This window comes from Salvelinus alpinus, chromosome 17 (assembly GCF_045679555.1).
Source record: "Salvelinus alpinus chromosome 17, SLU_Salpinus.1, whole genome shotgun sequence".
NCBI lineage: Eukaryota > Metazoa > Chordata > Actinopteri > Salmoniformes > Salmonidae > Salvelinus > Salvelinus alpinus.
Genome location: NC_092102.1, coordinates 7,006,882 through 7,023,675, shown reverse-complemented (window position 1 = coordinate 7,023,675; position 16,794 = coordinate 7,006,882). Strand labels below are relative to the sequence as shown.

At 41.1% G+C, this 16,794-nt stretch overlaps 1 protein-coding gene across 1 annotated transcript; it reads left to right on the top strand.

Moving 5' to 3' along the window:
- Positions 1-1,323: 1,323 nt before the first annotated feature.
- LOC139542046 (protein RER1-like) lies at positions 1,324-16,395 on the top strand. The gene is made up of 7 exons (XM_071347030.1): positions 1,324-1,507; positions 4,244-4,329; positions 4,588-4,692; positions 5,403-5,499; positions 13,299-13,377; positions 14,101-14,236; positions 14,465-16,395. Exons 2-7 carry the CDS (start codon positions 4,249-4,251, stop codon positions 14,552-14,554), a joined length of 588 nt encoding a protein of 195 aa, XP_071203131.1. The 5' UTR covers positions 1,324-1,507; positions 4,244-4,248; the 3' UTR covers positions 14,555-16,395.
- Positions 16,396-16,794: the final 399 nt, after the last annotated feature.

Genomic DNA, 16,794 nt, shown 5'->3' with positions numbered 1-16,794 from the left:
TGTTGGAAGGTGACCCTTCACCTCAGCCTGAGGTCGAGAACGCTCTGGAGCAGGTTTTCATCAAGGATCTCACTGTACTTTGCTCCGTTCATCTTTCCCTAGATCCTGACTAGTCTCCCAGTCCCTGCCGCTGAAAAACATCTCCACAGTGTGATGCTGCCACCACCATGCTTTATCATGGGGATGGTGCCATGTTTCCTCCAGACTTGACGCTTGGCATACAGGCAAAATAGTTCAATAGTTCAATCTTGGTTACATCAGACCAGAGAATCTTGTTTCTCATGTTCTGAGAGTCTTTAGTTGCCTTTTGGCAAACTCCAAGCGGGCTGTCATGTGCCTTTTATTGAGGAGTTGCTTCTGTCTGGCCATTGTATCATAAAGGCCTGATTGATGGAGTGCTGCAGAGATGGTTGTCCTTCTGGGAGGTTCTCCCATTTCCACAGGGGAACTCCTGAGCTCTGTCAGAGTGACCATCAGGTTCTTGGTCACCTCCCTGACCAAGGCCCTTCTCCCCCTTTAGCTCAGTTTGGCCGGGTGGCCAGCTCTAGGAAGAGTCTTGGTGGTTCCAATCTTCTTCCATTTCCATTGGGGACCTTCAATGCTGCATAAATGATCTGTGCCTCGACACGATCTTGTGTCGGCGCTCTACAGACAATTCCTTCAACCTCATGGCTTGGTTTTTGCCCTGACATACACTGTACACTGTGGGACCTTATAGATAGGTGTGTGCCTTTCCAAATCATGTCGAATCAATAGTATTTACCACAGTTGGACTCCAAACAAGTTGCAGATGATCAATGGAAAGAGGATGCACCTGAGCTCAATTTCAAGTCTCATAGCAAATGGTCTGAATACCTATGTAAATAAGATATGTCTGTTTTTTTTATACATTTGAAAACATTTTCACTTTTTCATTATGGGTTATTGTGTGCAGATTAATAAGGATTTTTATTTATTTAATCAATTTTAGAATAAGGCTGTAACATAACAAAATGTGGTTAAAGTCAGGGGGTCTGAATACTATACGAATGCATTGTAAGTAAGTTCCTTCAAACAGTTAATGACCCTCGTTCTAGTGAGTAAACATAAAACTTGTCAAAAGGTATGTGTACTCTGTCATATGCTGTATTATATTATTTTTAGAGAGAAAGAATAAGTAGGCTATTTAATTAGGGGCATTATTTTAGGCTACGTGAAAAGCAATTGAAAGTAAAGGTTTGGCTGGATTTTTTGTTGTGTCATAATTGTGTTGTGTCATATATAATTGTAGTTTATATTTTCCCATTGTCTTTTCAAATAAGTAGGTATTTTAAATTCTCCAGTGGCCAGGCAAAGTGCCACAAACCCCCTGTGCATCTCGCACACCGGTCCAGGGTTTTCTTTGCTCTTCTGATCTTGCCTGCCGTACTTTAAAGCGAGTCCTCGCGGAAGTACTGACGTGTTCACATTAGCCGAACCAGCACGAGAGGTAGTTAGGTAGAGCCGAGTGACACAGCGGCAGAATCAGGTAAGAAAACCCTGTCTTGCAGCAGTATGTCTGTCAGTAGGTGTGTGAACATATGTTCTTTAGTTTTAGTGGAATTAAGGGGACCAATACCAAAGTAATATTTCAATTGAAGTCCTCTCTAAATATGGTAACGAGAGGCTATGCCTATGCTAGCTAGAAAGGGCTCGGTTTCTAACCGGAAGTGAGTTGTCAAATTCACGAAGTTACTGCTGGTGGTTGTAGTTCAACTTCCCGCTGATTTGTAGCCATCAAAATGACAAGATTGAGATTAAAGACTACAATTTCCTTCTGTAAGGTAGCAGGGTTGAACTGTTTGATTCCCGCTGCACATTATGGGAAGTAGAGGGAATCCATCCCCATCCCCCTGTTTCACACACACTTAGTGAAAGGTGGTTGTTTAAAAACTACACAAACCAAGAAGCTTTTTTCTAATGTTAGCCAACGTCACTCACTCTGCTTGCGAGACAGGAAAACATTTAATCAAAATTGCGCTATGAATAAAAAAACACAAATGCTAACCATCTCATCTCAAACACTATGAATAATTGTTTTAGCTGGCTACAGTAGCTAGCAACTGCATTCGTTCGCTCGCTAGCTAACCAGTAAACGATTCAACGTTGGAGAGCTAACTAGCCATTATGAGAAGAGACAGTCTATGTGAGCGACTCAACCCCACGATTTACGATGGAGTGGCGCGCCGACTAGTGTGTGGGCGGCCTGTTATGTTTTTAATACAAACTAATGATTTCAGCGCTATTCTTTGGGTGCTGAAATATGTCGTTTTTGACTCATTACATTTTGTGACTTCGGAACTCCAGTCTGCCCACACTAGTCGCCGCTCGTAAATCGTGGAGTTTAGTTTAATTCGGCTATCAAGTCTGTCATTATCAGCTAACTTCAGTCTCACAATAATTGGATGGCTGTTTGATAAGCAACGTGACATTTGACTAGAATGGAAATTAAAATGAAACTATTATCGTTTGAGCCGGTAGACCTTCCAAGGGGGCTAGCCCTATTACAAGCCAAGGACTTTGGGTGGGACGAGTTGGGATAACATTAAACCAGTACTTAGGCTTGAGGAGAAGGTATCTCCTCTGACGCCCATTATCCTTAAATTTCTAAGTCCCATTAATCAGCTCTGCAAATGTGATGTCAAAATAAGTTCAGTACACACCCAAAATATGGAGTTTCGCAGCAAATATCGTCTTTACTGCCGTTGTGCGCAGTATGTACTTGCAAAAAAATTCTACATCGTTTTTGACCAAGTGCATGAGCCAAATCCACAAATCAACCTAACACCAAATGTTGACATTAGGTTGATGTAGCTGACTTAACTCAATTCCATGGAGTTGAGCAGAGACCAGGCTTTGTGGAATTCAGCTACTACTACATCGAATCGCTCCCAAGGTCAATACTCAAACATTTACATTATGTAACGCTTACCATGATGTCCCTATGTTTGCCCTCTAGTTGCATGCCTTTCCTTGTTTGCTGAGATCCATACTTTTTCAGTAAACGTTAATGAAATACAACCACCGATTGTTTGCTCGTTGCTTTTAGATGGCATGTGCCAATTTGAATCTCAACAACCAGTCGGTTGTATTTGATTCATGTTTTATAAAAAAAAAAAAATGGATTTCAGCAAACAAAGGCACTCAACTACACAAGATTAAACATAGGTACAAGGTAAGCATTTCATTTGTTGTTGTTGAAATGTTGACCTTGGGCAAATCAATTTAGTCAGAGCTGAATTCCAAAAAGCCTGGTCTCTGCTCAACTCTGTTCATGGAGTTCATCAGAAACTTCCTTTACGGACCTCCTGAACGGCGCAGCGGTCTAAGGCACTGCATCGCACAGCTAGAGGCATCACTACAGACCTGAGTTTGATCCCGGGCTGTATCACAACTGGCCGTGATCAGGAATCTCATAGGGCAGTGCATAATTGGCCCAGCATCAGCTGGGTTAGGGGAGGGTTTGGCCAGAAAGGGTTTACTTGGCACATTGCGCTCTAGCGACTCCTTGTGGTGGGCCAGACGCCTGCAGGTTGACCTCGGTCATCAGTTGAACGGTGTTTCCTCCGACACATTGGTGCGGCTGGCTTCCGGGTTAAGCGGGCGGGTGTTAAGAAGCGCGGCTTGTTTTGGGGGATGCATGACTCAACCTTCGCCTCCTGAGCACGTTGGGGAGATGCAGCGATGAGACAAGATCGTAATCGGGGTGAAAAAATATATAAATAAACTTCCTTTACCATGGAGTTGAGTTTAGTCAGCTAGGTTGATGAAGCATTGTTGTCGCTGTATGTGAGTTGTTGCCATGTTATTATATGTGGAAAAGGACTAACAGAATAAAGAAACTAGCTAGCTATATAGCTAGCCAATTCAAAAATTACTGTAGCCTACATGTTGGGTAAGGATGATCTGCCAGTGTTAGTACTGAATATCAATAGCCTGAATATCAATAGCCTATTTGCCAAATTGCTCTGAGCTGAAGGCCAAATATCCTCAGGCTCATCTGTCCACACATTATTTCTATGCAGCAAATGTAGCCATGCTTTGTGAGTCACAGCCAGGCAAGACGTTCTTGTCTTGATAGCACACCACATCAACACATTGTGTCGATAACACCTTACTATAAACACTTTGTCTACAGATCCATACTCACGTTGCAAACAAAAAGCCTGGTGGTGAAATCTGTTAAAGTAATACCTGTTAACAACCCTTTTCTCTCCTTCCACAGACAGAATGTCAGAAGGGGACAGTGTTGGTGAATCAATCCATGGGAAACCATCCACAATCGGAAGCTTCTTCACACGGGTTGGACAGGTACTGCTGCCAGGGCCTTTAGTTGTTCTCTCATCAAATGTCAAGAGGAAAGAAAACTAGGCCAAACCAAGGGAAACGCTGCCACCACTGTTTTGATGAAGATAACCATTGGACCCACTGTCACTGTGGTGCTGCATTGAAAAGTTAGAAATTATACTTCAGATAAGACGATGTGAAAATGTGACGCTTTATCTAATGTTTACTGTTGCGCTCCTGGTAATGGTTGTGCACTGTCTTTCTGGTTGGTGTCTTTTCCAGATCTATCAGTCATGGCTAGACAGGTCGACGCCGTTCTCCATAGGGCGATGGGGAGTCACTCTTTCGCTAACGGCCATCTACATGATCAGAGTGTACATATTACAGGTAGAGAAACACACCACACACAGGGCTTATGCTGGGTCGCGTTCAGGAGGTTGCAACGTACTGAACACTACAGATAGAAGTGCCATGAGTAGAGCTGACATTTTCCCTTTCTCAGCATGTCAAAGAGGTATGTCTGTTCTGCACAATATATTTCTATCTTAGCGTTCCACAACATTTTACCCTACTGAATATGCATCTGACGTGTTTTGAAGGTAGACTCTGTAATCTGGCGTCACCATATACAGTGCGACAACTTCCTCCTTTGACGAAAACAACAACAAAAGTAAAATCTGCCACGATTTGGGTATGCCTCAATGGAGGGAGCCTGTAACTGGCTTGTCAGATTTGAATTCTGTTGTTTATGACTGATCATGTTACATTTCTGAGTTTGAACGTTAAGATATTTTGGGGCTCTCCTAGGGTTCTGCAATGTGCCTTTAGGCGTAATATGCACTTGCACACATCCAAGGAGTAGAAGATCACTTTGGGCGCGTCTGTGTGAAAATGTAGGCTACTGTTTTCCCTTTAGACTAGTATTGCCCCAGATATTGTCAATGTGATACATTTGTGAATTATGTGAGGGAATACACATGTTTACGCTTCTTTAATTTCCAGTTTGGATAAGAGCGTCTGCTAAATGAGTAACATTTTAAAATGTAATGTATGAAATTCAAATGAACACTAATATAGGTTTTCTCTGCTCCCTCCAGGGTTGGTATATTGTAACGTATGCTCTGGGAATCTACCATCTCAACCTGTTCATCGCTTTTCTATCACCAAAAGTGGATCCATCAATGCTTGACGAAGGCAAGTTAGAGTTCACTGTAACATACGACATTCCTTTGGGTTGCAGTCATGTTTAAGATGTTTACTTTCTCACATAAAACGATGTACTTCTAGCGCTCACTCTTCATAAAGATACCCTCAAAGCACTCTCCATGTAGGACTGTGGCTCGAGACTATATTTTAAAAAACTTTGACATGGGGTGTGTATCTTTGGCCGACTACGCATCTTGAGACACTGGTGTGTATATGATTCAGGAAAGATACATTATAGTTTGGGACGATTCAATACTATATGTTTCAGTTTTCATCCTTATGACTAAACAAAGACTTAAAAATCACATTTTCTAATTGGGTGATTCTCAAGAAACTCACAGTTCACAAAAATTCCTCTTGGATCACTAAGATTAGATCTGTATTTATCTATTTCATAATTATGTTTATTAATGAGATTATGTAATTTACAACAATTTCCACATCTACCAATGCAAAAATGATCATTACTGCAACAGTTTTAGAAGTCCAAAGTAGTAGTACATTTCTAATATTTGTTTTAGCATTCCTCACTTAATGAAAAGGCCTGAGTTAAACATGACACGGAAATATTTCAAATGTTATTATTATTTTGTAACTTCTCATTACCGCTACACAACCTTTTCTGAATCTTGTGTATACATGGTATTTTCACGTACACGTTTAGATAAAGGCATAGTATCAGATTAAGCCCAAATAACTAGAGTACATTTTATTTGTTCTAATAGTTTTAAATGTTGGTGCATTACGGTAATGATGAGCAGGTTTCAGAGATGATAATGCGTGTTTGATAGTTGGCGATTTAAAAATTATACTGAGTTCTATTAGAGATTAGATATACTTTTGTATATATAGTGTACAGTTGAAGTCGGAAGTTTACATACACCTTAGCCAAATACATTTAAACTCAGTTTTTCACAATTCCTGACATTTTAATCCTAGTAAAAATTCCCTGTCTTAGGTCAGTTAGGATCACCACTTTGTTTTAAGAATGTAAAATGTCAGAATAATACCTTGACTTTGTTGTCCTTAAGCCATTTTGCCACAACTTTGGAAGTATGCTTGGGGTCATTGTCCAGTTGGAAGACCCATTTGCGACCAAGCTTTAACTTCCTGACTGATGTCTTGAGATGTTGCTTCAATATATCCACATCATTTTCCTACCTCATGATGCCATCTATTTTGTGAAGTGCACCAGTCCCTCCTGCTGCAAAGCACCCCCACAACATGATGCTGCCACCCCCGTGCTTCACGGTCGGGATGGTGTTCTTCGGCTTGCAAGCCTCCCCCTTTTTCCTCCAAACATAACAATGGTCATTATGGCCAAACAGTTCTATTTTTGTTTCATCAGATCAGAGCACATTTCTCCAAAAAGTACGATCTTTGTCCCCATGTGCAGTTGCAAACCGTAGTCTGGTTTTGGAGCAGTGGCTTCTTCCTTGCTGTGTGGCCTTTCAGGTTTTGTCGATATAGGATCGTTTTGCTGTGGATATAGATACTTTTGTACCGGTTTCCTCCAGCATCTTCTCAGGGTCCTTTGCTGTAGTTCTGGGATTGATTTGCACTTTTTGCACCAAAGTACGTTCATCTCTAGAGACAGAACGCGTCTCCTTCCTGAGCGGTGTGACGGCTGCATGGTCCCGTGGTGTTTATACTTGCGTACTATTCTTTGTACAGATGAACGTGGTACCTTCAAGCGTTTGGAGGATGAACCAGACTTGTGGAGGTCTACAATTTTTTTCTGAGGTCTTGGCTGATTTCTTTTGATTTTCCCATGATGTTAAGCAAAGAGGCACTGAGTTTGAAGGTAGGCCTTGAAATGCATCCACAGGTACACCTCCAATTGACTCAAATGATGTCAATTAGCCTATCAGAAGCTTCTAAAGCCATGACATAATTTTCTAGAATTTTCCAAGCTGTTTAAAGGCACAGTCAACTTAATGTATGTAAACTTCTGACCCACTGGAATTGTGATAGTGAAATAATCTGTCTGTAAACAATTGTTGGAAAAATGACTTGTGTCATGCACAAAGTAGATGTCCTAACCGACTTGTCAAAACTATAGTTTGTTAACAAGAAATTTGTGGAGTGGTTGAAAAAACAAGTTAATGACTCCAACCTAAGTGTATATAAACTTCCGACTTCAACTGTATGTGGACACCCCTTCAAATTAGTGGATTTGGCTATTTCAGCTACACTCATTGCTGATGGGTGTATACAATCGAGCACACAGCCATGCGATCTCCATAGACAAAAATTGGCAGTAGACTGGCCTTACTGAAGAGCTCAATGACTTTCCACGCTTCACCGTCATAGGATGCCACCTTTCCAACAAGTCAGTTCGTCAAAGTTCTGCCCTGCTAGAGCTGCACCGGTCAACTTTAAGTGCTGTTATTGGGAGGTGGAAACATCTAGGAGCATCAACGGCTCAGCTACGAAGTGGTAGGCCATACAAGCTCACAGAATGGAACCTCCGAAGCGCGTAAAAATCGTCTGTCCTTGGTTGCAACACTCACTACAGAGTTCCAAACTGCCTCTGGAAGCAACGTCAACAGAATAACTGTTCGTTGGGAGCTTCATGAAATGGTTTCCATGGCTGAACAGCCACACGCAAGCCTAAGATCACCATGCGCAATGCCAAGCGTTGGCTGGAGTGGTGTAAGGCTCGCCGCCATTGGATTCTGGAGCAGTGGAAACGCGTTCTCTGGAGTGATGAATCACGCTTCACCATCTAGCAGTCCGACGGCCGAATCTGGGTTTGGCGGATGCCAGGAGAACATTACCTGCCCCATTGCATAGTGCCAACTGTAAAGTTTGGTGGAGGAATAATGGTCTGGGGCTGTTTTTCAGGGTTCGGGCCATGCCCCTTAGTTCCAGTGAAGGGAAATCTTAACATTACAGCTTACAATGACATTCTAGACAATTCTATGCTTCAGTTTGGGGAAGAACCTTTCCTGTTTTAGCATGACAATGCCCCTGTGCACAAAGCAAGGTCCATACAGAAATGGTTTGTCGAGATCGGTGTGGAAGAACTTGACTGGCCTGCACAGAGCCCTGACTTAAACCCCATCAAACAGCTTTGGGATGAATTGGAATGCCGACTGCGAGCCAGGCCTAATCGCCCAACCTCAGTGCCCGTCCTCACTAATGCTCTTGTGGCTGAATGGAAGCAAGTCCCCGCAGCAATATTCCAACATCTAGTGGAAAGCCTTCCCAGAAGAGTAGAGGCTGTTATAGCAGCAAAGTGGGACCAACTCCATATTAATGCCCATGATTTTGGAATGGGATGTTTGACGAGCAGGTGTCCACATACTTTTGGTCATGTACTGTATCATGGGTGAATAAAACTTTATTTAAAAAAAAAAGTTTACAGAAACTTGAAAAAGTCTTAAGGTAATGGCAAACATGTCCACAGACAGTGTTTTTACTTAATACATATTTAGTTTAATGTGAATTTCAAATGGTATACAATTTATGATTGATCAAGTCAAATGTTACTGGTCACATACACATGGTTAGCAGATGTTAATGCGAGTGTAGCGAAATGCTTGTGCTTCTAGTTCCAACAGTGCAGCAATATCCAAACTACAGCAAGTGTTTTATTCGAATACATTAGGTTTATCGAAAGTAAAATTGTATAAAAGGAACTGAATTTATGGATGCATTTTGGTAATGAGAATTTGGGGTGAAAATGTCGTTCAGGCTCATATTTATTTGAAATGAGACACTATGCCTAAACTAGGCACCTTAGTCTTCAGAATGATTGCAGATGCAACATGGTTTTCTAAGTCCATTTGCAACTGTCAAACTGGTATCATGAGAATGACTCATTTCTGAAAACATTGCCATTGATATAGGCTAATGCCAAAATTAGATCACAAAATTCAGATATTTGTTACAGTTCAGTTCACCTACATGCAATATTTTGGATAACGGTTGGTTTACTTTGCCCTCACCAGACTTGCTAATTAAAAATTTGGAAATGCATTTGGTAAGTGGCGTTATTTTAAGGCTAGGATTGTGACCGAATCGGGGGGTGTCGTCTCATACCAGTTCTCAGAAAGTATTGGTGAATAGTTAAACCTACTCTGTACACTCAAGCAGACTTTCTTTAAGTATGGTTTGTGACCCACCTGTTAACGGTGGGTTGCGACGTGTCACAGTAAATGTATAATTATTTAATTCATTACCGGAATTAATTTGGCCAAGTGCAATTGCGCTCTATGGTCAGTGCTCTCTCTGCTTAGCAGGGGTGTCTCTGCTCATTTTGGTATCTGCGGGAGTGGGAGGGAGACGCCGGTGTGCTTTGCAGTTTGATCTGGTTTCTGCAGTTTTATTGAAGATCACTGCAGCGCTGTCTTTCAGCAGCAGATGATGCGCTGTCAGCCACTGATTTGTTATTCTCACTCGCCATCACTCACCGCTGCCATCAAATGGACTCAAGCTAGCCACAAGTTCTGACTGAGCTCATACACCACAAATACAGCGTTGAGTTTCTCTCATGCAAACTTTGAGAAATGGTGAGGAGCACCCACAGTGTGTTTTATGCGGGAAGTGCTAAGTAATGAGTCTCTCAAAACAAACATTAAAACGACACATCCGACCAAACATCCACAGCATGATGGTAAACCCAGAATTTTTTTCAGACAGGGCACAATGCTTCAGGAGACAGTGCTTCGACAGTGGAAAAGTAAGTCAGCTAGCAAGGCATTGTTGTCATTTTATAACAGGTGATGATAAGCAGAAATAAGGGAGCACTAACTCTCAGTAGTAAATGTGAATTTCTCTTTCAAAAAATCCCCTTGTACACAGCTAAGAGCTAGCTAATGTTAGCAAAAGCAAGTTAGCTACTGTACTTAAAAAAAATTAAAAAATTATAATTCACTAGCGAAGTCAGTTAGGAACAAATAATTGTTTTACAATGATGGCCTACCAGAAGGCCTCCTGCGGGGACGGAGACTTGGATTAAAAATAAATATTGGACAAAACACACAACGATGAGACGACAACACTACATAAAGAGAGACGACAACAGCATGGTAGCAACACAACATGATAGCAGCACAAAACATGGTACAAATATTATTGGGTACAGACAACCAGCACAAAGACAAGAAGGAAAAGACAACAGTGCATCACGCGAAGCAGCCACAACTGTCAGTAAGAGTGTCCATGATTGAGTCTTTGAATGAAGAGATTGAGATAAAAACTGTCCAGTTTGAGTGTTTGTTGCAGCTCGTTCCAGTCACTAGCTGCAGCGAACTGACAAGAGGAGCGACCAAGGGATGTGTGTGATTTGGGGCCTTTTAACAGAATGCGACTGGCAGAATGGGTGTTGTATGTGAAGGATGAGAGCTGCAGTAGATATCTCAGATGGGGGGGGGGGGGAGTGAGGCCTAAGAGGGTTTTATAAATAAGCATCAACCGATGGGTCTTGCGACGGGTATACAGAGATGACCAGTTTACAGAAGAGTATAGAGTGCAGTGATGAAATCTAATGGCTGAATGGTAAAGAACATCTAGCCGCTCGAGAGAACCCTTATCTGCCGATCTATAAATGATTTCTCCGTAATCTAGTATGGGTAGAATGGCCATCTGAATCAGGGTTAGTTTTGCAGCTGGGGTGAAAGAGGAGGGATTACGATAGAGGAATCCAAGTCTAGATTTAACTTTAGCCTGCAGCTTTGAGAGAAGGACAGTGTACTGTCTAGCCATACTCCCAAGTACATGTATGAGGTGACTACCTCAAGCTCTAAACCCTCCAAGGTAGTAATCACACCTGTGGGGAGAGGGGCATTCTTCTTACCAAACCACATGACCTTTGTTTTGGAGGTGTTCAGAACAAGGTTAAGGCAGAGAAAGCTTGTTGGACACTAAGAAAGCTTTGTTGTAGAGCGTTTAACACAATCCGGGTAGGGGCCAGCTGAGTATGACTGACTATCATCTGCATATAAATGGATGAAAGATCTTCCTACTGCCTGAGCTATGTTGTTGATGTAAATTGAGAAGATCGTGGGGCCTAGGATCGACCCTTGGGGTACTCCCTTGATGTGCAGTGGCTGAGACTGCAGATGTTCTGACTTTATACACTGCACTCTTTGAGAGAGGTAGTTAGCAAACCAGGCCAAAGACCCCTCAGAGACACCAATATTCCTTAGCCCGGCCCACAAGAATGGAATGGTCTACCGTATCATAAGCTTTGGCCAAGTCAATAAAAATAGCAGCACAACATTGCTTAGAATCAAGGGCAATAGTGACATCATTGAGGACCTTTAAGGTTGCAGTGACACATCCATAACCTGAGCGAAAACCAGATTGCATACCAGAGAGAATACTATAGACATCAAGAAAGCCAGTTAGTTGATTGACAAGTTTTTCCAACACTTTTGATAAACAGGGCAAAATAGAAATTGGCCTATAACAGTTAGGATCAGCTTTATCTCCCCCTTTAAATAAAGGATGCACCGTGGCTGCCTTCCAAGCAATGGGAACCTCCCCAGAGAGGAGAGACGGGCTTGGTGACGATAAGTGCTGCAACCTTAAAGAAAGAATCTGACCCAGATGTTTTTTGGGGGTCACGTTTAAAACTTCTTCAGGATTGGTGGGTCCCCTGCGGGACGGTTGAGCTAACATAGGCTAATGTGATTAACATGAGGTTGTAAGTAACAAGAACATTTCCCAGGACATAGACACATCTGATATTGGCAGAAAGTTTAAATTATTTTTGCACTGTCCAATTTACAGTAGCTAATACAGTGAAAGAATATCATACTATTGTTTGAGGAGAGTGCACAGTTTTGAACATGAAAAGATATGAATAAACAAATTAGGCACATTTGGACAGTCTTGATACAACATTTAACACAAATGCAATGGTTCATTGGGATCAGTCTTAAACTTGCACATACACTGCTGTCATCTAGTGGCCAAAATCTCAATTGCACCTGAGCTGGAATAATACATTATGGCCTTTCTCTTGCATTTCAAAGATGATGGTACAAAATAAATACAAAAACTTTTTCTTTGTATTATCTTTTACCAGATCTAATGTGTTATAGTCTCCTACATTCCTTTCACAGTTCCACAAACTTCAAAGTGTTTCCTTTCAAATGTTACCAAGAATATGCATATCCTTGCTTCAGGGCCTGAGCTACAGGCAGTTTTTCATCTGTATTGTTACTTAGGGTTGTATTATCAAACTGAGCCTGTGTGATGTGATCAATCTGTTTATTCCTGTTCAGAATGAAAATGATTTATTGTATTTTAACAGCAACAGTTCCAATCTAGACATATGTACGAGTTAATGGGGAAAATAAACATGAAATTATGGGTATTTAATTTCATTGTTATTTGTTTTTGTCTATATTGCATTTGTTTTAGGCATAAGGGAAATGAAATATACCGATAATTACGTATAGTCCCATGTTTTCATAAGCTTGGGTCCCAGGAAAACAGACTTTCTAATTTGGTTCCCAGGCTGAAAAAGTTTAAGAACCCCTGCACTAGAGAAACAAGATATTGGAGAGCTCCTTTCCTTTCAATGTGATGAGTAACTTAGAAAGGTATTTCTTTGGAAGCTCTTGGGTTACTATGCAAATACTATTTAAAATGCCTTTAGTGACATTTTGGTATTTAAAACAGAATGCAAAGTGTCTACACCAGTGCTCTTATCGGGATTCTATTTAGAGCCGTTTTGAAACTCTGTAGTCACTGTTCTTGTTTTGAGTCCATTTGATTGGCTAGCAACGTGATCCTCGCTGTAACTTTGCTCCCCCTCCATTCACCTGTAGATGAGGGCCCGGCGCTCCCCACCAAGCAGAACGAGGAGTTCCGTCCGTTCATCAGGAGGTTGCCTGAATTCAAATTCTGGTGAGATCCCCCAAGGACCACACCATCTCTAGCTGTCATCTACCCAGCTTGGCCTGTCACTGAACTGGACTGAGTTACAGGCTTGTGCATCATTTGTGCCCACTATTTCAGTGTCCTGTCGGAATATTCCACAAATCTTTGAGTGAATGATGTCACACAGAAAATACACACAATCCATGGAAAGTGAGAACACCCATATTAACGTAGTACACTGACATGTACAATACTGTGTTCTATGTCCCACTATTCAATAGCCTGGTTCACAGAAAATACCTCCTGCACACTGTCCCTTGCAAATTCTCTCCTTTTTATTCTGTTTACTCACCAAGTAGCCAGCTCACCCACCAATGTGAAGATATTCTTGGCCTGTGGAAGTATATTTCCAATAGGACACGGCACTAGGATTGCTCTACGAACTTTTACAATACAATGTAGCCTAGCTTTCCAGTGCAGAGCTGTATCGTTGTACATACTTTCCTTACTATCAAGGCCATTTCATTCTCAACCTGAACCTATAACAACAATGCTAATATGTACCGGAGGTGGCACTGACAAGTATGTTGTTGCCCATACTTATTTTGATGGTAGGAAACAGAAATATCTCGTGCTTAGCGTTGTAGTTTACTTGTGCTTTCTTTACCACTGTCTACAGGAAAGGAACTTACTATCGTTAACGCTGACTTTTTTGTTGTTGTGTGCATGTGTTTTTTCTTTTGTCTTCAGGCATTCGGCAACAAAAGGCATCGTCATCGCCATGATTTGCACGTTCTTTGAAGCCTTCAATGTGCCAGTGTTCTGGCCCATACTTGTAATGTACTTCATCATGCTTTTCTGTATCACCATGAAGAGGCAGATCAAGGTAAGGGAAACCCAGATGACGCTGCTGCTTACTCTGCATGATATATAGTTGTCAGACAATTCAAAGCTAAATGGATCACAGTCATACAATCCTAATGAATTCCTCTGCTCTTGATATGTATCTGTAATTAATCATGCTTGTCAATCTTCAAGATGTTTCACCTAGAATTCAGTCAATAAGAACATCATGTGAATGTGGCTAATTTTATTTTTCTTCTCCTACTTTCAGCATATGGTCAAGTACAGATACCTCCCCTTCACACACGGGAAGAGGACTTACAGAAGCAAGGAAGAAACCGGGAAACCTTTTGCTAGTTAAAATCAAACCCTCCCCCTTAACCCCCCCTTGAGAATTAAAAGTTATGGAAAAATAGTATATGTGGGTAAAAGGGGTCAGTGATTGTCTGAGGGGGGAAAAAGATACAATAAATAGGTTTGATCCAAAATGTTGACAGTATTGGATGGTAGTAGTGCTGAGGATTGACGTAATCACAAGAACACGCTGCCTTTGGTTATTATGGGGATGGGGAGTCATCGCTCAGCCGCGGGATACCGTTGTCTTTGGTCAGTGGATGAAACGCAGTGCCGCCCTTTGCCTTGTAACCCCCTGGGGTAAGTATGAACTCTGCTGGAGGGGGCGCCACTGGACGGATTGCAGGAGAAATTCAGTTGTGGATTCTTAATGACGCTCCATTTCTAACTGCTGGCTCCAAGCGAAATACAACTACTTTTGATTAAAGACATGGTACCTACTCGTTTATAACGTGTACTTGTGGGAAGTCCTTAGGTTTAGAATGAAATAACCTGATTAGATGTACTTTTTATTTTAATTTAATTGATTTAAATTGATGTGGGTCTATGATCAAGTGTACTTTTGCACTGTCTTGAGACTCACATCAGAAATGTTCCTTTATGTAAAGCAGTTAATTTTTAGTGACTGGTTACCCTTCAGTTGAACACGAATTCACTACATACAGTACAGAACCATCGTCCAACCATCTGTTGATGGCACAAGCAGTGATTTAGGTATAGGAGATTGGCTAGATAACAAGTTAGCGAAGAGTGAAAACGCTGCATGGCTAGGACAGACTTGGTGTACTTTCCAGAGAATATCATCATGGAGAATTATGAAATGTTATGTTTTTTACAACATTATGTACAGAGAGGTTTAAGAAAGCCCAGTTCAAGTTGTGTGGCTGCTAAAAAGAGAAAAAAAAAGTATTATTAATTTGTTACTGTTTTTCCCTCCGTAGCCATAGAATCCCTTTTGTGTTTATTCCCTCTGCTTTCCCGTCATGTCAAACATACGATTTGCTTGTACAGTTGAAGAGAACTGTAATTGTCATTCAGCACTCTTGGATACTAAATGACAGATTACTTTACGTATGGGGAAGTAAATCAAGTAGTTAAACTTCAGATTTATGCTTTGCGCCCCCTGTGAATATACTTTTTTGGGTTCAGATTTCTTAAAATGTACATCAGTATCATACTCTTATTCAAATTATTATTTCCTTACAAAAAAGTTATCCCCTGAAAGACCATATCCTTTGAACAAGCAGTTTAGGCAACTGTTTACAAACTAGGGTTCCATTCAAATCTAGTAGCTTGATACTCACATTCTTTATTTTTCTTTTGACAAATGTGGTAATAGTCTAATCATTCCAAACAAAAATTATTTTATCTTTTGCAGAGGACACATAAGAAAAAGTGAAATTTGAGAGCTTTTAATGTAACAAATGAATGAAGGGGGTATGCTGGGGATCTTATGAAAAGTGTGCGGTAGTATTTTTGGTAACCAGAGACATTTTGGAAAACCTTTGATCAGCAATAGGGAAGGGGGAAAAAAATAAAAAATCCTGTCAAAGTACATAGTGTTTCAAGGGTTTATATCTATTTTAAAGATTACATTTGTTTTGAGATTTATTTTCAACATTTTTTTTCTTCAAACAACTGTTGAACAAGTGTTCCAAGTCATCGTATGTCATTTAAAAATAAACTAGTAAAATTGATTTCTAGATTTATAAACTTTCTCATGAAAGAGATTGCATGTTCTTGGTTGCTCTTGTGCTGCAATTATAAACAAAAAAAGATTTTAATAACTTTTAAGTGTAATTTTTTTCACTCCAAATGCTATTAAAGAGACTGTGTCCCTTCAAATTAGGTGTGGCTGTTTCTGCTTCATGTTTTTGGATCTCACTGACATTTGTCTGTTAACTTTAATCCATTCCTGCTTTTAGAAGTAACCATTAGGGCGGTAGGTAGACCAGCGGAGATGGACAGTTCGAATCCCAGGCCAGGCACTGGAAAAATAGGGGGAATTGATCTGGCAGCTGGAGGGCTGCTGGGTTCACATCTTAAAGACCTCCCCCTACTGTTGGGCTCTTGAACAAGGGCATTAACCCCACAACTTGCTCTCCATCCAGGGGAGCTGCTCGTCTCAACTGTATGTGATGTTGGTGTGGACACAGGCACTCTGCCTTCACATTTACTATCTGAAAAAAACAATGCTGTAGCATCTCCTAGCCCTGCAGGTAATGCACTACCTGAATAATTCTCTTG

Coding starts and splice junctions, on each gene's coding strand:
- LOC139542046 (XM_071347030.1), top strand. CDS start 4,249: ATGTCAGAAGGGGACAGTGTTGGTGAATCAATCCATGGGAAACCATCC. Junction 4,330..4,587: donor TCTTCACACGGGTTGGACAG/GTACTGCTGCCA, acceptor TGTCTTTTCCAG/ATCTATCAGTCATGGCTAGA. Junction 5,500..13,298: donor TCCATCAATGCTTGACGAAG/GCAAGTTAGAGT, acceptor ATTCACCTGTAG/ATGAGGGCCCGGCGCTCCCC.